We start from the raw sequence: 25,622 nt of genomic DNA, 5'->3' as shown, positions 1-25,622 counted from the left end.
TATGCAGTCCTGCACATGTCCCTGCTGTAATCTAGTTCAGTCCAATTTAATTTATTAAAATCTGATCCCTAGATCTGTACAATTGGAAACACCTGGGACTTTGGAAATCAGTTGTTTTTATTATTATTTTTAAATATTATTATTTGGTCTGTAAACGTGGACATTGTGATACGTTTGCTTGGTTTGTTTGATTCACAAGATGTTAAATTCAGAAGTCAGTTACTTCCAGTGTCACCCTTGACTTCCTCGTTTTTGATTGGACGAGCAGCTACGTGATAACAAGACATGGGCGGGGCTAACCAAATGACAGCATAAAGAAAACTTTATTAGCTAGCTGCTAACTTCATCGTCTCTCTCATGATGTAATTTGACAGAATCGGCAGACTTCGAACCCACACAAGGTACGTTTTGTTTTCTACCTTACGTATAAAAATGTTTATATCTAATTTGAAGTTAATTAGGTCAATTTTACCCCCAAAAGGTTTACGTCAAAAGAATGCTAGCTCATATTGATTGAAGCTAAAAGTGTTGCATAGAAAGCAGACGTTATTCGTTTATTTAACTAGCTACAGCAGCTGTCAGTCACGCTGTTTCACGTTATTAAAATTGTATTTTTATGCCACCGATGTGCTTCTTATGTTATACTGGAAAGGCAGTCGACGGCAGGCAGCTGACTGTTGCTAATATATCCAAACATCCAGGTTCCTCTTCTCAGATTTTCAGGAAAAAAACAGCTCCAGACGTTTCCGCTCGGTTTGAAATAACGAAGTAAAACACCGTTGACGCATTTTGTTTGTTGTTTTGCCTTATACTAGGATCATGGACCAAGAAGAAGATGATGCAAACGTGTGTCAGTGGCCCAGTTCAGTAAGCGACTTGATGTGTTTTTCTGACCTACCGTGAATGAAAAAAGCCCTAAAGTTATAGTGAAAACGTGACCACTTCAGGATCACGAACGTAATCGGTATAAAGGCTTATCTACCAGATCTATGAGCGACTTCCTAACCTGATTGGAATTGTTTAGGTGCTGCTGAACAGCAGGAATGTCCTGAAGGCAAGAGTGCAGCAGTTTGTAGAAGAGAGGATGCAAACCACAATGGTATGATTGACATTATTATCAATGTTTCTTTTTTAGGTCAAGTATTAAACAATTTCATAACCTTTTTAAAAAGTTGTGATTTTATTGACAAATGTCTGAAGGTTTTATTTTTGCTTTATTGTATTATTTTAGAATATATTAGTACTATTACAAAATCAGTGGGATTGTTTTATTTATTTATTTATTTATTTTGCACAATTAAATAACAATAGCTTTCATGCAACCATGATCTTATTCTTACTTATTCTTCAGCTTACAGGTATAGTCATTGGAGCCGCTGTTGTCGTTTCTTTCATTGGCATCGTGGTGCTATTCCTTTACAAGAGATACAGACTTTCTCGTAAGTCACCCAACTATATCCTTAACTTCATATTTGAGTATTTAAAACATACTTTGTGAAGTGATTCTGTATTCTATTTAAGTTTTTTTTGCATTTATCTCTTGTATAAATTTCTGCCAGGTGTTATTTTTATCCACATTCTGTTTCCTTTCTGCTATAAGATCAACAGCAACCAGGCGTTCCTCAGTATCGCTTCAGAAAACGTGACAAAGTGCTCTTCTATGGAAGGAAGATCATGCGAAAGGTTGCCTATTGTCTTTGCTTCTTTTGGCATGTTTAAATGGAGAAATACATTGCTGGAGTGTCGTCAGTGATTTAAAAACGGAAAAAAGACTTGTACTCAATGTAAAATTTTCTCGACCTTCTTTTCTAAGGTCCAAACGCTGTCTTCAACTCCTCCCTCATCCTCTACATCAGTGTCAAAACAACCACAGCGCACACGCAAAAGGACGAAAGTTCTTAGCATAGCTCGCAAGTATGCACTTTGATTGTTTAAGCTGTATTTAAATAAGTTTTGTGTAATAGTGGCTTTTAAATGCTTTTTAAAAATGTAAACAGAATCCTGAGAATCCGCAAAGACCCCCCTACCCTGCAGCCCAAAGAACCCCCTCCCTCCTTGCTGGAGGCTGATTTAACCGAGTTTGAAGTGCAGAGCTCAAATCTGCCGTCAGAGGTTCTCTATATGCTTAAAAATGTTAGGTAAGCAAGAGCAGAACATATGGCACATTTAGTAGGAATTTGTTATTATTCTAAATGTAATCATACTGTTTCCAACTTCATGTAGGGTTTTGGGTCATTTCGAGAAACCTCTGTTTCTGGAACTGTGCCGCCACATGGTGTTGATTGAGCTTCAGGAGGGCGAGGTTCTCTTTAAGCCAGGAGATGACGATGACAGCATCTATGTGGTCCAGGATGGTCGGCTTGAACTCTGCATCCAAGAGAACGTATGTGCCTGCCATCAATGAGCAACCTTTTAAGGAAAAATAATACAAACACAAGGAAAAATACTCAGAGTTTTGTCTTATTTTATGAATACCATCGCACGTTTTACGTTGTTTCCTACATAAACATTAAGCGGAAAAAACAGCATAAATTTAGTCAATGGTGGTTTCAATAGTCTTTTATTTATCTATACACTGTGAAGAAAAGTCCCACTTGAACAGTAAAATGTCTTAGTTTTCACTTCCTGAAAAAAAAAAAGTTTACATAACATGACAGAAATTTCAGCAGCAGAGGGCGCCATCGCAACATTTAAACCATTCAATACAATTTGTGAAACTGTACCTTTTTAACTGGTACATTGAAATGAAACACTCTAAATGTAAATGTGTACTTTTATTTATTTAGAATATATTTTTTATTATTTAGAATATATTTCAATTCATTTTTTTTTCTATTTTAAGGATGGAACTGAGCCTGTGGTGAAAGATGTCCTTCCAGGAGACAGTGTCCACAGTCTGCTCAGTATTTTGGACATCATCACCGTGAGCAAATACTCATTATGTCATCGCATATCCAACTCCTGTTGGTTCTCACTTGCACTCCAATCTGAACAATCCCATTTGTTATTTTTTGCTCCGTTTAAATTATCTTTTATGATTGTTTCTGATCACAGCTTTTATTTCGAAGAAGCATCTAAATCATGGGTCATATAATTTTTCATATATTTTGCTACAAATGTAAACAGACATGCTTTGATAGTATCTTGCTTACTTTGAAATAAATGTTTACAATGTTAAAATTATTTTTTCATATATTTTTAATTCCACGTGTCACTCCAAGTATCTTTAATAAGATCCTGACCATTTTCAATATCAAATCTAAAGAGAATGGTTAAGATTACTGTGTAATGACTCTGTATGCTTTCTTTTGTATGTTAGGGTTACCCAGCTCCTTATAAGACCGTATCGGCCCGTGCTGCGACTCGTTCCATCATCTTGCGTTTACCTGCATCAGCCTTTGAATCCGTTTTTAAGAAATACCCAGAGACACTTGTGCGTGTGATTCAGGTGAGAAATTCTCCAGAAGATGTAGCATTTTCATGGATTTACTATATCTGATAGGATTTGTCTTCTGCAACATTTCATCTGTTTGATTTTGTTTACGTTGCAGATAATCATGGTGCGCCTTCAGAGAGTCACCTTTTTGGCTTTGCACAACTATCTAGGCCTCACAACGGAGCTTTTCAACCCGGTAGGAGGGAAAACCAGTCACATTGCACATAAGAAAACAGACAAGACACATTCACACACGTAAAAACTTACAGTAAGATGCTGGTAGATATGACCCCAAACATTCAGCAACAAGGGAATCAAGCAGTTTGGTGTCTCTGTTTTGTCTCTTACATTATTTTGTTTGAACAACTTTGATTTATTTATAGCTTTAGTGTTTCCAAGAGGCCTCAAGTAGAAATTATTGTGAAGAAATTTTAAGAATATAAGAACCAAAAGGTTTACAAGAAGAAAGGAAAATTTCTCCTGAAAGCAACTCCTAAAGTAAAGTTGTCCTAAAATACATCCATCTTTGGATAATTTTATTTACTTACACAATTACAAATCCTCACATGTATCCTCCTAAGTCATACGGCAGGTGGATATAAAGTTGCTGCGCTGTATGTGTGTTATCCCATTTGTAATTTTTCTCCAAATAATTAACATTTATAAGGATCACTCTAAGGCCTAACCATAACTTATTTTTTTGTCTTGTTCCTGCTTTTCTGTTGAAAGGAGAGTCAGGCTGTGCCTTTGTCTAATTTAAACAGCGTGATGACTGAGGCAAGTTCTGGAAAACTGACTCGGCGTCTCCACTTCCAGGAGGACTTGGCTTCTGGGGCAAGTGAGAGCTCTGGAGAACAAGGTCTGACACATGCATGCTTACCCGTATTCCAAATGTACATGTGGTTATGAAGAGGTTTAGAGTTTACTTACCCGTATTCCAAATGTACATGTGGTTATGAAGAGGTTTAAAGTTTACTTGCAGCCAACATTGCCCTGGAAACCAATCAAGAAATTTGGCAAAAGATGTTTCACTGTTTTATGGTTTCTTCGATCTATTTATAAACTGAGTACTATGCTACCAAAATCTGACTTGGAGCTGATCATACATAAAGGTTAATGCCTGACGACGATGTGTCCATTATCAGAAATAAACAGACAATGCAGAAGCCTTCTGCTTTCGCCAAGTCTCCATCCATCCATCTTCCTCCGCTTAGCCGGGACCGGGTCGCGGGGGCAGCAGTCTAAGCCCATCACCCCATCTCTAAGGGAGATTTTAATTTTAACCTGTAGAGCTTCTGATGGACATGGCCCCAGATATATTTCAGAATTGTTGACTCCCTACACCTCTAATCACCCCTAGTCGGGCCCAAACCTACTTGATGTCCCAAGAAGTCTGTTTAAAACTTGTGGAGGCCTGTCTTTCCAAGCAGTACCTTTGACCTTCCATGTGGTTCATTAATAAAAAGAAAAAAAGCCTCTAAAGACATTTTTATTCAGACAGACTTTTAATTTTGAAACTACCTGCTTCGTGATTGTTTTGAATTGGAACTTTTATTGAATTTTATTTGTACATTGTAAACCACTTTGTGATTTATTTATTTTTTTATCTGTAAAAAGAAACAGACGGTGTAAAGGACAGCCCTTTAAACAAGAGGCTGCGATCTATCTCAATGCCAGCTGATATTACAGGTGGGCCACTGTTTAATTTTAACAACATTAATTTGCTTGTGGTAATTATCCAGTCTATAGTCATTAGTGTTACTAACTAATGCAGCAGGGCTGTCAGACTCTTAATAATTGTTGTCATTTTATCTTAGTGACAGGAAATGACCTGAACATGGCTTGTGAACGAGCTCGAGTCACAATAGAGGAGACTCCATCCAGTCCCGCCACTCACAAAGTAGGACTTTCCTGTTGTGCTTCTGCATCCTTTTAAACTGAGGTTGACATGAATGTCACACTGCGTAAATGTTTTATCTCTATTCAGTTATCTGCTGCGCCCAATGCTGTTTACTAATCGTGTCCTTCCGTGTTTATTATGCTCTTGTCCTTTTAGTCTAGTCTGAAAAAGAATGTCACAATGCAGCACACGCCGTCTGAAGTGTTTCATTACACTGACAGTGGAGGGCAGTCTGACGCCATCCACCTCAGTAAGAGCAACACAATTCTCCAGGCTGCCAAGAAAGACTTGCAAGGCATCATCCAACTGCAGGTAAATATGTCCTTAATTCTTCCACTATTTTCCATTACCTAAAAAACAAAACAAAAAAAAACCACTCCTGATGGTTGATTGCTAAGAAAAGTGTAGAGGAAGGTACTGGATTGTTTGATTTATTTTCACGATGATGTTCTTAGTTGGTGCTCGTCCCTCACTTTCCTCTTCTAGGACCCTGGTCTGCTTGAAAGAAGAGTCACTCTCCATCATGTTAAAGCTGGTTCTGTGATTGCTCGTCAAGGAGACCAGGTTAGAACAACACTGCTACACTTACAGCTTTCTTTCTCGTCTCCATAATCCATGATCTTCTAAGACTGAGCACCACAGAAGGTCTTTCCTTCCTGTAGCAATGAGATTATACAACTCTTCCTTGAAAATCTGTGTAATTCATAAAACCACCTGACAGCCTTATTTATACATTTAATTTTGAAACGCTGCTAATTTGCACGGCACTGTTTTTTGTCACATAGGTGGTTTTTTTTTTCTGGCCATGTTAAAATTTGGTGATCAGAGATATGGTGAAAATGCCATTTTTCCCACCTGGGATAAATAAAGTACCAGCATTCTGATTCTGATCAAATTTGTTGTTGACTTGATAACTAAAATGACTAAGGTTGTTTCTGAATTCCCTCACTACTTAGTGCACTATACAGGGTATTCTCCTTCTTCTCGGTATGTCTGAATCTACAGTTCCAAAATCCAGTGCCTTAGAAATTTCCCTGAAATCTCTGCGAAAAACTAGTGTGCATCAATGCTCATTAGACTGAAAAATATAGACCACAATGCATTGCATTTGAACAAATCGTCATTAAAAAATATATTTAAATTTGTTTTAATAAATAAACTAAGTTTTCACCATCAGAACACAGTTGATTTATAAATAATTTAGGTAAAATGCTTATTTGGGTTTTACTTCGGCAAGTGGGTGACATCATATTTGCCGTCTACAAAAAAAAAAATAGCGAGCATGTCTCTGGGTTGCGTTAAAATCCATGGCACTAGATAGTCCAGCACTGTATAGTCTTTCAGGGATTAGGAAGTAGGGAGGGAATTCAGGCACAACCTTAGTCCAGCTGCTTTCCAGCAAATAAAAAGTGGTATTACACTGAGTTGAATAAAATTGAAGAAAACTTTGCATATAAATTGCTTTTGATGCTTTCATCTGTGTGGAGCCTTCTTACATTTATGTATTGAAACAAACCTTGGGAATTAAAAACCAGGCAGACTGCAAGGTTTGCTTACAGAAAAACCTTAAATCCCCGTATTTGTTTTGCCCACATATTAATAAATAAATTCTAAAATGATAGGTTGTAGTGCAACCCTTAGTTTTTTTCAACCCTCAGACAGTCATCATCATCATACTCCTAAGTGTCTTCCCCCCCCCCCCCCTTTAATGTGTGGCTCCTCTGTCCTTTAGGAGGTGAGCATCCAGTTTGTGATTTCGGGCCTCCTTCATGTGTACCAGCGCATGATTGACCGTGAAGAAGACACACGGCTGTTTGTGACTCATCCCGGAGAGCTTGTTGGTCAGCTTGCAGTTTTGACTGGAGAGCCTCTCATATTTACTGTGCGGGCCCAGAGAGACTGCAGCTTCCTCTCAATTTCCAAAACCCACTTTTATGAGTGAGTCACGTCGACACCATGACGATCCACACAGCAACAAATAGTCTTTTCAGATTAAACAGGTTTAGGCAGTTTATCATGAAACAATAACTTTTTATATTCCAACTTGTCTTAAAATTTTTGCTCTTGCAGTCCATATAAACAAATGCCAGAGGTAAGTAGTTGCATAAAAAGGCTGAAATGCCCAACAAATATTGACGTACAGAGCCAGATTTGGTTCCTAAATCCTCCCATGTAACACATTTGAATCCTGGATTTGGCAATCTACTTGTGATCATCACTGCAAGATAATACCAGAGGAGTGTTGATGAAGGAGATGAAACTACACATTTCCAATTCTCCTTCCCATGAAATCTCATGGTTTCTGTTCAAAAGGGACTAAGAATATTAGAACCAAATATTTAGGAGGCTGTGCATGTATGTGATGGTTATCCCAAAGCAAAGATCTCCTTTGATGGAGGAATCTGGATAACCTTTGGCTGCTTATTTAAGAAGGAGCTGCACAATTTTGAAGAACCTGGTTTTCATAAGTGATGAAATGTTTATTAAAGAGCAACAACCTTTTTGAAAAATAAATTCATGGAAATCTTTGGTATAAGAGAGCTGGATTATTGCTCGTACATAGCACATTCAACTACAAACTGTCAGCTGCTGAGTTTGGTGGCATCATTTAAAGTATTACACACAAAGACAAATGATCTGTAATATAATTTTTTTTAATGTTAGTGTGGATCAGTGGAATCAAAACCAACTCCATTGTTCTGTCCCCCCCCCCAATCTTCTTTAAGCTGTTTTAAAATCTCGTTTAGCTTTCCGAGAAAAGAGGCTTCCCTGACTCAAAGATAAGAGCACTGCTTTTTTTCAACAAGTGATGTTATGTAATCATAATATTACACATCTTTTATTTTATATATATATATATATATATATATATATATATATATATATATATATATATATATATATATATATATATATATATATATATATATATATATATATATATATATATATATAATATAAATTTTTTTTTTAACAAAAGAACAAATCTTGCAACACAAACATCATAAGCAATCTTTTCAAACGACAAAAGGGGAATTCAATGGTCCTTCTGTAATCATTCAGATTTTCCCACTAAGACCAGAATTGTCCGAGTTGGTATGAAATGACTTTAAATAATGTCGTCATTCTGCCTAAGTTTGGAAGCGGTGATTCAGTAAACATTCTATCAAAATGTTTTCATCAAATTTGAAGTTGGTTTTCTATTTATTGATCAATTTTGACAATTGAGTGATTAAGTGGATGAAATTTTAAAGTGTGCTTGCATTAGTAAAGGCAGACGTTATTTCTTTATTGTTATTTTTTTTATCACAGATTGAAATGTATAATTGATTTTCTTTTTTCTTATTGTTTTAGGATAATGCGTGTGGAACCAAAAGTGGTTCTGACTGTGGCTCACACAGTTTCTAGGCGGATGTCCTCTTTTGTTCGGCAGATAGACTTTGCTCTGGATTGGATGGCAGTGGAAGCCGGCCGAGCCGTATACAGGTATTTAAGTTATCAAGATGCTTTTAAAGAAAGGCAACTGTTTGTTCATGCATTTGTTTCTTTTTCAGGCAAGGAGAAAAATCTGACAGCACTTTCATCGTGCTGAGCGGTCGACTGCGCTCCGTCATCATGAAGGAAGACGGCAAAAAGGAATTGATTGGAGAATATGGACGTGGCGACCTGATCGGAGTGGTAAGTCCTCTGACAGCAAGGGACCGATTTCACAGGAGGAGAACAACGGAGAGTTCCCGTAAAGTTCGTCAATAAATTCTGTGTCTAACTGGTAACTCGGACGTCGATACATTTATGACAAATTTTGTGTGTTTTTGGGATCCATAAAAATAGGCTACCTTTGTTCTTCTCAGGATAAACAAGGGTAAATCTTTAGGAACAGTCAATGAAACGAAACTGAATTTGGATAATAAATTCTCAGTAAAAATAAATATACTTACCGTAGCTGCATATTTACCATAACAAACAGTTTTTTTTTTCTTTTGCCACAAAATATTTCTCCAACTCTTCATGGTGTTGGCTTATTGTCAGCCATAACTTTTGTTATTGAAGTCAAACCAGTTGAATTTACACATCCATCTTCCACTTTTCTACGGTTTGGACCAGATATTTATCTAACCATTTAACCCTGTGGATAGCATATTCTCAGTTCTGTTACTGTTGACTGAAAGCTAAAACTGAGTTTAAGTTTTGAAGTGTGTGTATGTATATTTAGACATTTTTTTACTCGTCAATAAAATGTTTGAATGTTTTAAGATACATACCAGGGATTGTGCTAAAACAGTCAGAGTAAACTTTATAGAACTTGAGAAATTTTAGATTTAGCAGATTATACATTTCTTTAAAAGTCGTGTCAAAAGAATATGGCATTAGTATTTTTCTTACAACTAAGTTATCAATTCAGGACTTCTCTTTTAGTACTGTTTTCGACTTTTAACATGTTTAAGTTTTCTTATCTGACACAGAAAAGCTGAGCTTTACTTCTATTTGGTGACTGAGTAGTTATTATCCAAAAAGCTTTTCTTTTTCATTTGAATGTTTAAGCTTTAAAAGTTGGTTTTCTTGTGTGGTTGCTTTTTTTTTTGCCACATTGTTTCTAAGAATAACTGGGCTGATGGATGCTATGGTTACTGTTACTTGGAGGAGGGAAGCTGTCATTGCAGCTGCTGTGATGGTGGGAATAAGATTATACAGAGGTGTCAAACACTCAGAGATGTATTTAGTCGTGATGGGGAGGAGAAAGTTAGGAATGTCTTATTCATAGCTCACTTTTTTCCTCATCTTCTTTTTCCTGAAAACACTCTTAAACATTTTAAAAGATACCGAAAATACAACAAATTTTTTAAACTAATTTTCTTTTTCTTTTGTCGTATTTGTTTTCTTTTACCATGCCAACTTTGCAAACGTCCATGGAAATCTACTTATATTTCTCTTTCTGCACATATAGTTGCAAAGGTTTGGCCCCTAAAATAGTAACAGTACATTTCCTCAGAATTACAATTTTTCTCACTGGACTCTTGCTTCATGATTCTTTTCCAAACATTAGTAAGCCTATAAAGTGCATTATGTTGCACTCTTAATAACCAGATGTTTTTCTTTGCCTTCAGGTGGAGGCCTTGACTCATCAGAATAGAGCCACCACGGTCCACGCTGTACGCGACTCCGAACTGGCAAAGTTGCCTGAAGGAGCTCTGAGCTCCATTAAAAGAAAGTTCCCACAGGTATTTTGATTCTAAGCTTTAACTGGTGTTTTAAGTAAATTAGAGCATTCTTCACATTAGGCACAAGTAAAATGCTTTGCTGCAGTTGTTATGGAAACCACAGAACTCAAAGAAAGTAATATAGATTCTTTCTTTCTTAGGTTGTCACCAGATTGATCCATTTACTTGGGCAGAAAATTCTCCAGCAGGTGAACGGTCCTTTGACAGGTCTGTGCTTTGTCTATTATTTTTAACTCTGCCTTATTATTCTTTCAGAAGGCTTTTATTTTTTATTTTTTTTTAAGTTGCTTTCTGGTGGAGCTTCATGTTTAATGCATCTCCAGCTCGTAGTTTAGCCCTCAAATCTCCAGGAAGCAAGTGGGATGCAGGGAATCCGGCCTCAAACCTTTCAACGGTGGCAGTGCTGCCTGTATCTGAAGAGGTGCCTTTGACAGCCTTCACTCTGGAGCTACAGCACGCGCTCATCGCTATAGGTATGAAAAAAAACCAACTCAAGTTTGCTTAAAATTTCCATCCAAGTTATAAAAGAGCAAACATGAAGTTGTACTTTTTAATTTGCACATTTGTCATAAAAAATTCAACCAGGTTGCTACTAAACCGTTGTGTTACACTGTACTTTTTGAAATTATTTACACATTTGGGCAAAATTGTTGGTAGTCCCTGTTAATGGCGGGAAAAAAAACCCTACCAGAACGGGTCACTAACAAAAGTAAATAAATCAAGCAACAAGAATCTGACATTCATTTGAAATTTTTGATCAGCTTTTTTGTTTCTAAGATAGAGTTTGTGCATGACAGCCACTCTTGCTGTGATCTGATCTCATGCAGGACCCACACTTTTGCTGACCAGTGACATCATTAAACAGAGGCTTGGAGCTGCAGCTTTAGACAGGTATCATTTTCGTGTTTTAGCTTTAAAGCTTCAATTTATGACCTATCACATTCATTTTAGCAAAGTTAAACTAATCTCTGTCTGTTACTTCTGGGTTGCCAGTCGGGGATTTTTCTTTGCTTTGGGCTTTCTGTCTTTCTAACTTGCTTTATTAGATTCTGCTCAGGCATGATTTATCGACAGAACAGAAAAATTGATCAGTGCGTTGGTCATTAATAGACTCCTTACCTCTTTAGTGTCCATGAGTACCGTTTATCCAGCTGGCTGGGCCAACAGGAAGACATCCATCGTATAGTTCTCTACCAGACCGACTACACGCTGACCCCATGGACACAGCGCTGCATTCGTCAGGCTGACTGCATCATTATCGTGGGATTAGGAGAGCAAGACCCAGCTGTCGGAGAGGTAAGATGGCATGTCGGGGTAGCAGATGGTGAGAGGTGAAAATGCTGTAACCCCCCCTTTTTTATTTTTACACACAAGCCAAGGATTCATTAAAGTTCTCCTTTTTATTACAGATTGGAGTTTAGAATTACACATGAACAAATCTTAACAATTATGGTTAGCAGACCATAAACTCTTATCAACTCATCGTCCTGTAAATATTTCCAGCTCAAGATTAATTCTAGTCCCAAAACAGCAACAGTTCTATCAGAATATTTTGAGTTTTAATAGAGAAGATTCAGCTGTGCAAATGTTTTCTCAGTGAGTAGAAAAATACATTTTATAGCCATTTAAACATACTGCATTGTATTGATGCAGCAAAGACTTATAGATGCTCCTGAGTAAAGGGGTGTCTGTTTAATAGGAGGTGAAGTTTATATTTAGCTTCAGCATTTAAAGTCCCACTGCCATCATTGTTTAATCTGTAATAGGTGGTCCCAGTGGTGTTTTAATTATTATTATTATGCAGTTTTTAGCCATAATCAAAAAAACCTGTCATTTTCTAGGACATAGTTTCTGCAGATCGGAAGTAGTTTATATGGAATTTGCCTCTGAGTTCTGGGTGGGACAACCCCGACAACCCCGCCCCCTCTTCCCCTTCCTGTTGGTGAGAGCTCTCTGTTAACGCGCTCACCCTTTAGCTTACAGTCCCTCACAACCCCAACCTAACATTACCGGTGCAACAAATAGGGCAAGCAATGTTAGAGCTGTTCAGTGGTACAGTTTTGACCCAGATGCCAGCTCTGACAAAAAATAGATAAATACAAAGACGTACGTGGATCTACCGGTAATCGTCTATACGCAGATCCATCAGGATGGAGCGCTGCAGGGAGCTTGTGGCCCACCCAGTGTATTTTCTACATAACAAATACAATCTTCAAACTGTATTATTTTTATCTGCTTCCAATTCGCAACTATTTGAATGAAGAAATGATCAGAAAGGTAATTTTGAGGCTTATTTTCTTTATACATGTCCTCCATCATTAGAAAAATTGGAAACTGCTCATTTAAAAAATAAATTCAGCGTCTTTGGGTTAATACTCTGTAAACTATTCAGCATTTAGAAAACTGTACCCAGATTTCAAACCAGCATCCATTGAACAGCCTTAAAATTCACTTGGGAAGAAAGGATAAATGCAAAAAAACTAAAAAACAAATGGATGTGTGGGAGCGTGTCCTAAAGGTGGTGTCCCCATTTTGTTTTAAATGGAGAGAAAAATGAAAAGGGAGATCAATATTTGCTTGACTCAGAATGAGTCATTGCTCTGGTCGAATTTTTATATCTTCTGACACACAAGGTAGGACGATCTCTCACCTTTCTCACACACTTTGGCTTTTTATAGAGGTAGACAGAGCTCACAGACCACTACATGATTGTTCTTTGAGATTTTGTTTTTTAGCTGTGAACAATTACTCAAAATTAAAAATGCCTTTTTCTTGTAATTTTCCAAACATCTATTCTTACCATGATTTCACTCCTAAATTGCACTGCAATAAGGTTGCAATCCATTTTCACAAGTAAACCAGCTTCTTAATTTGGAATGTTTTTGTGACTGGAGTCGGGGATTAGGAGAACCTGGCATTGTGGAAGTCAGATTATTGCTGTGCATGTTAATGGACAAAATCAGGCCTTGTGAGACCAGAATTCCCCTAAAACCCCCAACAGTGTTGCACTCAATTAGAATGAAAACTTCCTGTCTTAAAGATCCACGTTTGACAAAGTCCGATTACTGGTTCTATGTTTTCAATGCCAGAAAATGAAGGAGTCGAGTCCATCCAGGTGTAGATGGCTCTAACATTCATGCTCTTAATCCTTGCATCAATCACAGCAACATAGAATTGAAAATGGACAAAACTCTGGTATGGACCGTATCACATCAACTTCTTTTGGTGAAATAGAAGCTGTAAAGCAAAAGTCGTTTACAGTTCAAAGTTATCATTTACAAAAAAGAAAACCCGGCAGGATTAAGATGTTTTGTTTTGTCATTTACGAGTGTCACTGAACACAACGTTATTAGAGTGTTGTGAAGGTTTGTCAATCATTACTGTTGCCATAGCACCAGCTTTCCAGACTTATAGAAATATTGTTTGAGGCAGCAGAGGCGTGGGGTTTCTGAATAATTCTACATTTCTTCCACTTCTCTGGATTGGGTCTGCATGGTGGTGTAGTGAATAGCACTCTTGAATCCCAGTTGGAACCTTTCTGTGCTAAGTTTGCATGATCTGCTTGTGTGTTCGTAGGGATTTTTCAGAGCACTTTAGGGGAATAAAAAAACCCCATCAAAAAAATACATCCTCCGGTGGATGAACTGTTGATAGTTGGCATTTGGAGATGTTTATCTTTAAAGTAACATTTTTACAAATATTGGCAAAGTAGGATTACTGGTTCATGTGAACCTGTTAAATGAGTGGGAGAAAGCTACATTATAATAGCGGAAAATTAAAAAAATAAAAATAAAGTGGACCTTTGTTTAGTGGCAGTTGCATTTTAAAAGTAAAATGTGATCTGTGAAATCCATGAACTACTAAACGTAATCTTTAACAATGAATATAGATGTTCTAAGGCTGCAAATACCCTTAATACACACTTTATACACTTGTCAGACAGATGTGAATTTTGTTTTGCACTTGTCTGTCATTGTTTAAAGTTCAAACTTTGTAGATCTATTATTATAGAATGAGAACAACTACAAAAGGTGAACTGCGGTGTAGCGATGGACTAGTGTTGGAAAAAGTCTCCATATATTACTGAGTGTTTTTTTTTTTTTTTTTAACTTGTGGATATTTTCTCTTAAATATTTTTTTTATCGTTTATCTAAGATTACATTAAAAAATTACAGTGTAAGAACATTTTTTGCAAAATAGCAAAAACAAGCTCACAGAGTCTCACAGAGCATTCAACTTTTGTTAGCAAAGACGGCTATAATAAATCCCAATGATGGGTTCAGCTTTCTCTGGATCAAACTAACCTATAAATCTTAATTCAACCAACATTAAGCTGCTTTGGTGCTACTGAGTTTGGGCTAATGTTATGTTAGAAGTTTATAATCCCAATACAATATTTACATATATTTACAATACAAATTTACATGATAACTAGGCTGGGCTTAAAGCTTAGCCAGGTAAACTAGAAAATCCCATCATAATTGCTGTCTTCTAAATGTAAACACAGTCGATGAACTCTTGAATTATTTCCATCCATTCTGAATGTTTTTCTGACATGATGTAACCTGCCTTGAGTGTTAAATTTGATTATTTTTCAGGGGGGAAAAAAAACCCCACAATGTATTTCATGTGTGAAAGCACCACAGCGGAGAAGCTGAATTCAAAAATGGAAAACCTTGCCAAACATCTGCGCCCTGTGCTCTATTCCTAGCTGGAGCGCATGTTGGAAGGAAGTGCCGTCCGTGCCCAGAAGCAGCTGGTGCTGCTGCACAGAGAAGACGGGCCTCCCCCGCAAGGAACTGTGGAATGGCTGAACATGAGAAGCTGGATTTCCAGACATCTCCACCTCTCCTGTCCCCGAAGGGTCTTCTCTAAAAGAAGTCTCCCTAAGCTGGTAAGAACACTTATTTTTGTCCTTTCAAATCTGCAGCAAGCTGCTTTACTTTGTCCTATTTGGCAGAGTGAAGGCTGTAATGTTTTTCATCCATTCCTTTGGAGTTTTTGACCTTTTTAGATTTCTAATTTTCTTAAGAGCAAGTCATCTTGTGGCTCCTTGTGTTTATTGCATTTTTTTTTTTTTGCAGTTGGAGCTTTACCAGCGTGTGTTTGAGAAGCCTGCAGACCGCCACTCTGACTTCTCCCGTTTGGCTCGCGTTCTCACAGGAAACGCCATTGCTCTCATCCTCGGAGGAGGGGGCGCAAGGTGTGTTCCAGTAATCCACATTTGCAAAACTTTTTCTTAAAATTAATCTTGTTTGCATTTAAAATCTAACATTTTAAACATTAGACGCTTGTCTTATAGTGGAATCTGGTTCTCATCAATGTATTTTTCCACCTTACTATTAAGGGGTTGCTCCCAAGTGGGGATAATGCGAGCACTCAGCGAGGCGGGCATCCCAGTGGACCTGATTGGTGGGACGTCGATCGGTTCCCTGATGGGCGCTCTGTATGCCGAGGACCGCAGCCACAGTCGCATGAGGGTCAGGGCTAGAGAATGGGCAATGGTGAGTCGTGTTCTGTCAACACTAATGACAAAATGTGTATTAGGTAGATATCTTATTGAAAGAGCTGGAGGACTTTCAACCTATAAAATCCCTCATAAAGTCAAAATTGTCTTTAACCAGTTTATGACCTTGTTTTAGGTTATTACTTGAATAGAAGAGAATATTTTTACTCTTTAAAAAGGGGACAACGTGAAGGTGACAGATGTTGAATTTCAAAAGATTGGCTCAAATCTCCCAGGATAATTGTTCTGTTTTCACCCTGGATTCATCTCACATCAACCATATATCTGAATGACCTTCATCCAAACTACTAAATACGGTTTGCAGCCCGCATGACTTTTGGTATGTTGTTTCAAACACCAGCAGTGACTTGTAGAGATTCTTACAGATGCTGGTTAGAGCTTGGGAAGCTACAAGTTGTTGTTTTTTATTTTGATAGGTTATTCTTTATAAATGTATTTATTCATGCGTTTTTCTCAATTGTGCACTAGATGTAGTTTTAGTTTTTGTATGTATTTAATTATTTCCATTCCTGGCAGAGTGAAGGTTGTAATGTTTACAACCAAGAAAATGACAATTTTCTTGGTCCTAAACTGTGATTTTAATTTAAAAAAATCATTTAAAGTTATTTTGATTAAGCTAATACATTTTTAGTGGCAAATTTGACTGTTTTTATTAAAAAATCTTTACATGCACCTCAAGGTTTTTTGTACATGTTACGAACAGCATGGAAACACCGATGGTCACAAGCTCTGGGTCATGACTGATGGAACGAGGTCCCGAATACAAGCGGCTGAACTGAGCTTCCTCTGTTGGGTGGCTGGGCGCTCCCTTAGAGATGGGGTGAGAAGCTCAGTCACCCGCCGAGAGCTCTGAGTAGAACCGCTTCTCTTTCACATTGAGAGGGGTCGGTGGAGGTGGCTCGGGCATCTGGTCCGGATGCCTCCTGGATGGCTCCCTGGAGAGGTGTTCCGGCCATATCCCACTGAACGGAGGCCCCGGGGAAGACCCATGACACGCTGGAGAGACCATGTCTCCTGGCTGGCCTGGGAACGCCTCGGGGTCCCCCCCAGAGGAGCTGGGGGAAGTAGCCGGAGAGAGGGAAGTCTGAGCATCTTTGCTTGGACTGCTGCCCCTACGGCCTGGTCCCAGATGAGCGAGAGATGGATGGATGGATGGGACATGGAAACAATTTATCAAATGTTTTTGTACCTGCTTGGATGATTTGTTCTTGCTTTATTTTGAGGATAATGACTGTTTCTGGGTTTTTTTCCAAAGGAAATGACCTCTGTTTATAAGAAGTTTCTGGATTTGACTTATCCCGTTACGTCCATGTTTTCCGGGTCATCATTTAACTCGAGCATCAACAATGTCTTCAAAAGCAAGCAGATCGAGGTGAGTTATTTTAACAGTTCCCCATCAAAAAGGAATCAGAATCAGACTTTGTTCTTACTTTTCTGATTGATTTTATATGTAATATGAACAGGACCTTTGGATCCCGTATTTTAATATTACAACAGACATCACTGCATCTGCCATGAGAGTGCACACTGATGGTATGTACTGACGAATAAAGTGACAGTGTTGTGTGCTCATTCTGCTTCTGAAGGAATGTCAATCCTTTTGTGCTTTCAGGTTCTCTTTGGCGGTACGTTCGTGCCAGCATGACCCTGTCTGGATATCTGCCTCCCCTCTGCGACCCGAAAGATGGACACCTGCTGATGGATGGGGGCTACATTAACAACCTGCCTGGTATTTAAAATTCTTCCTTAATAGATCATCAGATGTGATGTAAAGTTGGCAAAGGTTTTTTGTTGTTGTTTTTTTTGCGGTGGAAATTACATTTGCAATTAACGATCCTCTGTTCTTATCTTATTCCCTTCCAGCTGATGTTGCACGCTCCATGGGGGCCAAGGTGGTGATAGCTATCGACGTGGGCAGCCGGGATGAAACCAACCTCACTAATTACGGCGACTCGCTCTCTGGCTGGTGGCTGCTATGGAAACGCTTCAACCCCCTTGCTGAGAAAGTGAAGGTGATGAATTGATTAACAAAGAACACATAAACTGGTGGAGAAGGTTTCCACCATAAGTCTGAACCAAGGTGCAGGTGTTGGGCAGGAGATGTTTTTCCACTGACCCATGAGTTCATTTCAAAAGGTGTTGAACATGGCAGAGATTCAGACACGCCTGGCCTACGTGTGCTGTGTGAGGCACCTGGAGTCCGTTAAGAGCAGCGACTACTGCGAGTACATTCGGCCTCCAATCGACAGATACCGCACTCTGGAGTTTGGCAAGTTTGATGAGATTGCCGTAAGTTTGAGAAAAAGTACCTATAACTTTTTTTAAAATTTAATTCCTAATTTTCTTTAAGTTTGTAGTTGAGAAATTAAGGTTATTATACAAGTGTTCCCTTTTTAGGAAGTGGGATACCAACATGGGAAGACTGTGTTTGATGTGTGGAGCCGCAGTGGCGTCGTCGAGAAAATGCTGAAAGACCGACACCAGGAGGAGTTCCACAACACCCAAAATAAGAACGTAAGAGCTAAGTACCGGTACATGACTGATGTTTTATTTTTTCCATTTATTTTAGAAAAAATCAAGTTTATCATTTAGATTAAAAATGTTCTGTAATAAATGTTGAATAACTTCTTTTTCCATTCATTCAGTCCATACATTTTCTTATTAGCTTGCAGATTATATACATGACATAATAAAGACTGGGTGCAGGGAGGGGAAGAGATTATGACATGACATCATCATTTAGGGGTAAATTGGTCGGTCCAGTTTATGTTTAGCATCGCTAAGTGCCCTAAAATGAGACCAGCCTGCTACCTGAGAATAGAATGAGAGCACTGTTAGAAACATTCAATCTATATTTTCTTGCAAGACCAACAACTACATTACATTCCAAAATTCAATACAGGGTTGTCCTTTAGCCTCAGAAGCATGTTCCCATCTGTCTGGCAGTTTAAGAAATATTGATAACTGATAATAAAAATGTTGGATGATTTTTCTCTAGAAAGGCACAGAAAACAATTCATCCTCTTCCAAATGTGCTTCTAAACAATGTCAATGAAAGATGACGCACCTACACAGCAGTTAATGGGGAAAATAATAATAGAAAATATGTGTGATGATTCTGAGCAATAACATAAGGACGGTTCGGGGAAAGGATTGAGAAAGTAGGATGAATGTGGAAGGAATGTGTGAACCCTAAATCCTCAGAACTGCACTCACACCAGAAAGGTTTGGCTCAGGGGGTGCATTCATTTTGTATGGGCAATTACCATTTACCATGATAGCTTTTGGTGTCAGTCTTTCACAAAAAATAAAATAAACACAGTCGGTGATTTAAAATTGCTTGCTGCTCGAGAATACAACTCAAGAGAATGGATTTCATTGGAAAAATGCAATGAAAAGCAAGATAGGGAAAAAACGCCTCCACAGAAGCAAATTTAAATAAAAACTTTGTTAGAAACACAAAGTGTTGCACTCTGTGTCACCCGCCTTAGATCCTTCCTTTGCTGATAGTCAGTGCACAGGAAAAAACTTTTAGTCAGTCAAAAAAAAAATCCTATTATAAAGTAAGAAAAGTTCTTAAAAATGCTTTTATTTTAACATGAAAGTATAGAACGAAAGTATTTCATAACCCACTGTTTTTAACGTGGCATTTTTCTGATAATGGAGGACATGTATACAGAATGTATGTGGACCTGGCGTCCACATACGAGTACATTACTGTACATTTAGTGTTTTATTACCTCTGTAGTTGACCTGAGGCTACTGTGCCTACTAAAAATAAAAAAAAACAGGCATATCAAACAAGAGCTTGGGTCTCAAAAGGTTAAAATTGCATTTCTGAATATTTTTTTTAATTCAATTTGTTATGAATCAGGAGCAGACGAAAATGAACCGTTGGAAAATGATTGTATTTGGGACGTCAAAAATCTGGTGGGTGAACCACAAGCTCCCCGCTCCACTCTACAACGGGGAGGGGAAGGGGGCCAGGGTTGCTCCACATCAACTGTGGAATTTGTGCATTATATAGTATTAAGTTGTTAATATAGTTTTGTTTTTTTCAGGCCCTTTTTTGTCATCAGATTATATTTAAAAAACAACTCAGAGGCTGGAATTTCTAATGACACAGTTTCTAGGACATCGCTTCTGCCGCTCTGCTGAGAAGATGTCCTAGAAAGTCCCCATGGTTTTTTGATTTTTGCTTTAAAAGACGTAATCATAATGAAAAAGACCATTGGGAACACTTTTACATTAGATCCAAAGATGATCGGAGTGGAACTTCAACATTTTTTATTCTTAGATCAAATGGGTTGTAAGATTTGGGACAGTTTGAATTAATAAATGAGCACTAATGGAAACGGGTGTAATCTTTTCATACATGTCTGGATATAAAAACTCAAATGCTGAGTCAGTTTTTTGTTTAAAAATCTGTTTAGTTTGTTAGCTGCTTCATTTGGCTCATCTTTCATGCAGACTCTAAGGCTTGTGTCTTCTCTCAGGTGGTGACGTGTCCAAACGCTTCCTTCACTGACCTGGCAGAAATCGTGTCCCGCATTGAGCCGGTCAAACTTCCACTGGCAGACGGTAAAACTCCCCTCACTCCAACACTACGGTTTGAACCAGACCCTTTGTGGAGTTTGTGATGCCAGACATAGACCACATCAAAGTGAAAGATGCATTTTAACGGCTTACATTTTTCATAAAAGAATCATTTCTGCTCCAGTCATTCTGTGTTTTTACACTTCAGAATGTAATTACAAATACAGATGTAAGGAACAACTATGGAATTGGACAATCTGTTTGAATGAATTTTCATAAATGGCAATTATCTCCCATTTCCCCTTGTAGCTTTTTCTTCACAGTTTGACTTCTTAAAGGTGTTGCACTTTTTTCTGTTCTGCTTCACTTGTGTTTTTCACCTCTTCCACATTTCATTTTCCCTACTTTTTCACTCTCTGTGTTTCTGTGCATCTGGTCCTCCACTGTTTACCTTCAGAGGAGTCAGAGTACCATACTGACTATGAAGAGGAGGCATTGGAGAGTGCTCTGTCAGACATGGAGGGCTACAGTCACTATAGCGAGCACACTGAAGGGGAAGAGACTGCAGACACGGTGTGAACATTTGGGTAAACACTCCAGGGTTTTCCCCTTAAAGGCTGGGTTTTTATTCCTTATTTGAATTATTTATTGTTAATGTTAAAGGTTTACTATTGGGAGTAAATTTAGCCTTTTAACTTTTACCAGATCAATAAGATCAAACTAGATGTTGGTTTGAATAAATATTTTATTAAACTGGAAAATCTTTCTACATTTATTGATTTTATACATTACACAAATAAAATTATACTTATTTATTACTTACTTATCTAAAATACAGTCCTTAATTAACATTTCTAGGGCTGCCGTTTGAATTGAAACCAAATTTGGGGTCAGAGTGCTCAATATAACAAGTTATTTAATTAACCCTTGTGCTATCTTAGATGACCCCACTCTTACTTTGACATGTTCTCCCTACCATGACAAAGATGGATAAAGGTGGAAAGATTTCATGTAATCCATGGACACCAGTGAAGATCACAAATCATTGAAGAAAGAAGGTTCAGAGCACTGTCTAGTGGGTCAAGATGACCCAACTCCCAATGTTAAAGTGCCTAGGATAGCACAAGGGTTACAGTAATAAGAGTAAACTGCAGCAGCATAAACAAAATGGGGCCTTCAATGGTCCCAAAAAAAGAAAATGCTGCAGACCCCTGGTCATATAAACATTTGTACATATTTTACTTCATGATTCCAGCTTAAATTTGCTGCCCTCTATACTCAAACCAGGTATTCAAAGGTTAAACATCAAACTTTTTAAATGTTACTGTACTGAGCTGATAGATATTATGTTAATCTATGTTTTAGTCTCTCAAAAGTTGCTCGATTATCTTTAATACCAAAATAAAGCGTCACTCATTTATTTTTAGGATGAAGAGATGGAGGGTAGAGAAGAATGTCCAACTCCTTCGCTCACCAGCAGCGTCTCTTCAGCTGACCCTGACAGTCCACCGAAAGAGCAGACAAACCAGCAAGTGCATTCCAAACATTAAACTCGACAAAAGCTGCCTTCAGTCACCAGTGTTTCCTTCTACCCGTCACCTTTATTTTAGAAGCACTGACCTTTCTGATTCTTGTTTCAATTTGACGTTGGCAGTGTAGACAAAACAAATGAACTGTCTTTATAACAGCACATCAGTAATGCATCAGTAACACTCGTGTATTCAGCAGCTCCAAGCCTTATCGTTTCTCATATTGAGATAGCTGAAAGGACTTCTTAGAGTGCTACATAAATCACTTCTGTCCATTGGATCATAAAAACACAAAAACAGGGCAAGAAAACCTTATTTCCATGAAATAATCTGACTTTACACCTAAAGCTGTTTAGTCACTGACTAAATGGAGTTGATTAACAAATCTTTTACAATATTGAAGACACTTTAAAGGTTAGTTCACTTTATTTAAAAAAAATCCAATTTTCCTTTGCGTTTCTTAAGACAAGTTAAAGCAACATGAAGGATTTCAGCATTTTTCTCAGATATCTGCACCACTGTCAGTTCAAGTAATACTTTGACCAATGTTGCATTTTTTTGCACTTCTTGTAAACTTTGCATTGTTGACATTCACCTCTGTTCTAGTTACATAAAATGTTAACTTCAGGAGTCTTCTGTTGTTTTTCTCATGAAGCCAAGTAAAGGGCTCAGTGAAAAGGAAAGAGAATTCAGTCCAAGTTAAGAGTGTTCAGATTATCTGATACATGTAGTCTTCGTTTACAGTATTTACATTATATATAAAAAAAAAAAAACAATTGACATTTTAAAAACTGATTTAATGTAGAAACATTATACCAAGCTGCTGTTACATAAATAAATGTGGAAAGGATTTTTTGGGAAGAGAAAGTTAAATTATTAGTTATTCTTTTATATTTGTGTCAAAACTAACAAATGAAGGAGGGCAAATTTTGGTTTCTAACATTTGAGACTAAAAGCTGCGAGTTAGTCCTGTACCCTGTCCTGCTGGAGGGATCCTTACTTTTGTCTTTAACAGGAAGTAAAGCCGGAACAGAAAGGCTTCAGATTTTGCCTTGACTGCATCAGTCTTTATCGAAGCGGCTCCGCAGAACAAAAAAAAGCACAAAATGAACACTTCTGACTCTTTGCCCCTTCAACCTTCTTCTAAACTGATTTACTGACTAGATTATAAACTGTTTCAAAAATGAAAATTCCTCTGTGTAGGGATTTTTCTGTGGTTGGCTTGCCAAAAAAAAACAAAAGTGAGGAGACAAAGTGCAGAATAAGCATAGCATATGCTTTTGCTGTTCCTGTCAGCAGAGGCCTGTCTTTTTCATTGAGCCACAGAGATGCAGGGAGTTGATGATCGCAGTCCACTTCAAAGCTCCTGATTTTTCCCTCGTGGCTGACGAGTCTCCACCAATCTGTTCTGCACATTGAAACCTTCTAATCAGCATAGTTGGGCTGCAGCGTTTAGGCTGTCGCATGAATGTCGTAACAAACTATTAAGATTATCAGCTTTTATTTATTTTTTTGCCCAAAGTGTCTTGTCTGTATTTGTATTTGGCCTTTTTACTGGTCGTGGATTTTTTTTTTTTTTTTTAATAATCTGATGACAAAAAGGGCCTAAAAAAACGAACTATATAAACAATACACAAATTCCAGATTTATGGTAAAATCTCGGCTGTTGTGGATTTTCTATAATAATCATCTGTACTAACTGAAAACATATTCAGAACTGTAAAATGTGGTGTAAAAGTGGCTTTTTTGTCTAATCAACAATGAAATATTCAAATAAAGGTATTCTTGCATTTTTGATCATTTTACTTTGTTTTGCTGATTGGATATTGGCTGCAATCAGAAGTAGAATTTATGGAAAAATCATTTACCTGCTTTATGACAAATAGTCACAGAATTTTGATTTTGAAATGCTCAGAAAAATTATGGGTACACAGAAAAATGCTGTTTGTGAGGTTACTTTGTTTTTGTTTTTATTCTCCACAATGGAATGATGTCATCTGACAGAATGAACGAGTGGCTGCTTTAATAAAAGGGTCACGTTGATGAATGAAGTGCTGATGTAATGGATGAAGCTGTGCCACAAACTTAATATATGAAAGCCTTAGGTGAGTGATGTATGAGATGCAATCTGTGCCCTCATTTGACGCTCATTTGGATTATTGCATTGTATAAAAATGTTTACCATTAAGATTTCCACTTATGATTCTGTTTTTTATTTATTTATCAATAAAGCTGTTAAAAATTTCAGTCACATTCTCATTTCCCTGTTTTATGTACAAACAATAAAAGGCCGCAGTCGTTCAGCATTTGCTGTAAAATGAACTGATTGCTTTCAAATGAATCCATTACGCTTCCAACACTTGTTTACATTTTATAGGAATATTCATTGAAAACAAATAAAAATGTCGTATCTTAGAGCTGGAGACAGTGAATCTCCAATGGATCACATCTACCTCTGATTAATAAAAAAAAATCTGAAATGTGGTCGCTACATTGACAAGTCTCCAGCAGCATGGCTGATTTTAAATTGTTTTATTTTTACACTTCATAAAGAAGGCAGCATGTACATGACGGCTACTATTTTTTTTCTTTAAACAGCCGTTAAGAGCTGTTGGGTCATTTCCAGCATTTATATAAAAATGACAAAACGTGACTAATTCCACCTAATTGAGGTTCTCCATAATGATTTTTCTCCCTCTTTCCTCCAGAGAAGGCAAGACTTGTGGCTAATTAATGAGCGCATGGGGGGAATTTAGGTCATAGGAGGGGCAAAAAGAGAACGAAAAGGGGAAGAAGCGGATGCATTACGGGGAGGAGTGGAAAAGTGGGGTGAATGACTGCAGGCTTTTTAGAAATGAGAGTCCTAACAGTCAAGGTTGACTGTGAACGGGAGGAGCTCCACTGCTGATGTTATGGCAGACATTGACCTCATCTGGACTAAATTACTGTGACAGCCACCAAGATGAAACATAAAAAAAGAAGGGCAGAAGAAGAAGTTTCTGACCGCCAACAAGTTAATATTTTGATTTACTGAGGATAAAAGTTGTGCACACAGTGAATCACTTGGTTCAGGAAGCAACTTTTATTGATTTTTTTATTCACCAATTTCTCTTTCCCTTCATGCAAAGTTTTGAAAAAACAGGGACAAAATTGATTTAAACAGGAAAGTGGGGCCAAATAATTTGTTGCTTGTGGAAAAGTGTGTCTGAGTAAAACTGTGTCAAAACAGAAACATGTCAACCTTAAGATTATATCAGATGTTCAGTTATTTTAAATAATTGAGTTATTTCATATGTCTAAAATATATCAAAGGTGATTTAATACTTCAATAGACCAGCTTCAGAACCTAAATGGATAAACTGATTGAGGTCGCCTGTGATCAGGAGGATTTAGCTGTTTTAAACAAATGTTTCTCCTTTCACTTGTCTGCTCAGGTGAGGTTATAGTCTGACAGCACCTACAGTTTGTTGCCTTA

General features: G+C 37.7%; 1 protein-coding gene across 3 annotated transcripts; it reads left to right on the top strand.

Annotated features, from left to right (window-relative positions):
* The first annotated feature begins 261 nt into the window (after nt 1-261).
* On the top strand, nt 262-24,394 carry pnpla7a (patatin-like phospholipase domain containing 7a). 3 transcript variants are annotated; one of them, XM_011481896.4, is made up of 36 exons: nt 262-401; nt 816-867; nt 1,025-1,099; nt 1,352-1,439; nt 1,601-1,683; nt 1,814-1,914; nt 1,998-2,138; nt 2,224-2,383; nt 2,843-2,923; nt 3,320-3,448; nt 3,552-3,632; nt 4,166-4,295; nt 5,054-5,125; nt 5,254-5,336; nt 5,493-5,648; nt 5,823-5,900; nt 7,069-7,274; nt 8,691-8,822; nt 8,891-9,014; nt 10,442-10,555; nt 10,696-10,762; nt 10,879-11,028; nt 11,383-11,446; nt 11,683-11,851; nt 15,267-15,449; nt 15,640-15,758; nt 15,903-16,059; nt 17,338-17,454; nt 17,546-17,615; nt 17,695-17,811; nt 17,946-18,094; nt 18,219-18,371; nt 18,480-18,596; nt 20,579-20,663; nt 21,076-21,191; nt 22,046-24,394. In XM_011481896.4, the coding sequence occupies exons 2-36, from the start codon at nt 820-822 to the stop codon at nt 22,166-22,168; spliced, it is 4,038 nt and encodes a 1,345-aa protein (XP_011480198.1). In that variant the 5' UTR covers nt 262-401; nt 816-819; the 3' UTR covers nt 22,169-24,394. The 3 variants fall into 3 exon arrangements, with proteins under 3 accessions (XP_011480198.1, XP_011480199.1, XP_011480200.1); XM_011481897.4 differs by having other exon boundaries at nt 21,076-21,205; XM_011481898.4 differs by lacking the exon at nt 21,076-21,191.
* Nucleotides 24,395-25,622: the final 1,228 nt, after the last annotated feature.

The sequence above is a fragment of the Oryzias latipes genome, chromosome 12 (genome assembly GCF_053564925.1).
Source record: "Oryzias latipes strain Hd-rR chromosome 12, Olatipes_Hd-rR_3.1".
NCBI lineage: Eukaryota > Metazoa > Chordata > Actinopteri > Beloniformes > Adrianichthyidae > Oryzias > Oryzias latipes.
Note: the sequence above shows the minus strand (reverse complement) of the source record. Positions and strands in the feature narration are given on the sequence as shown.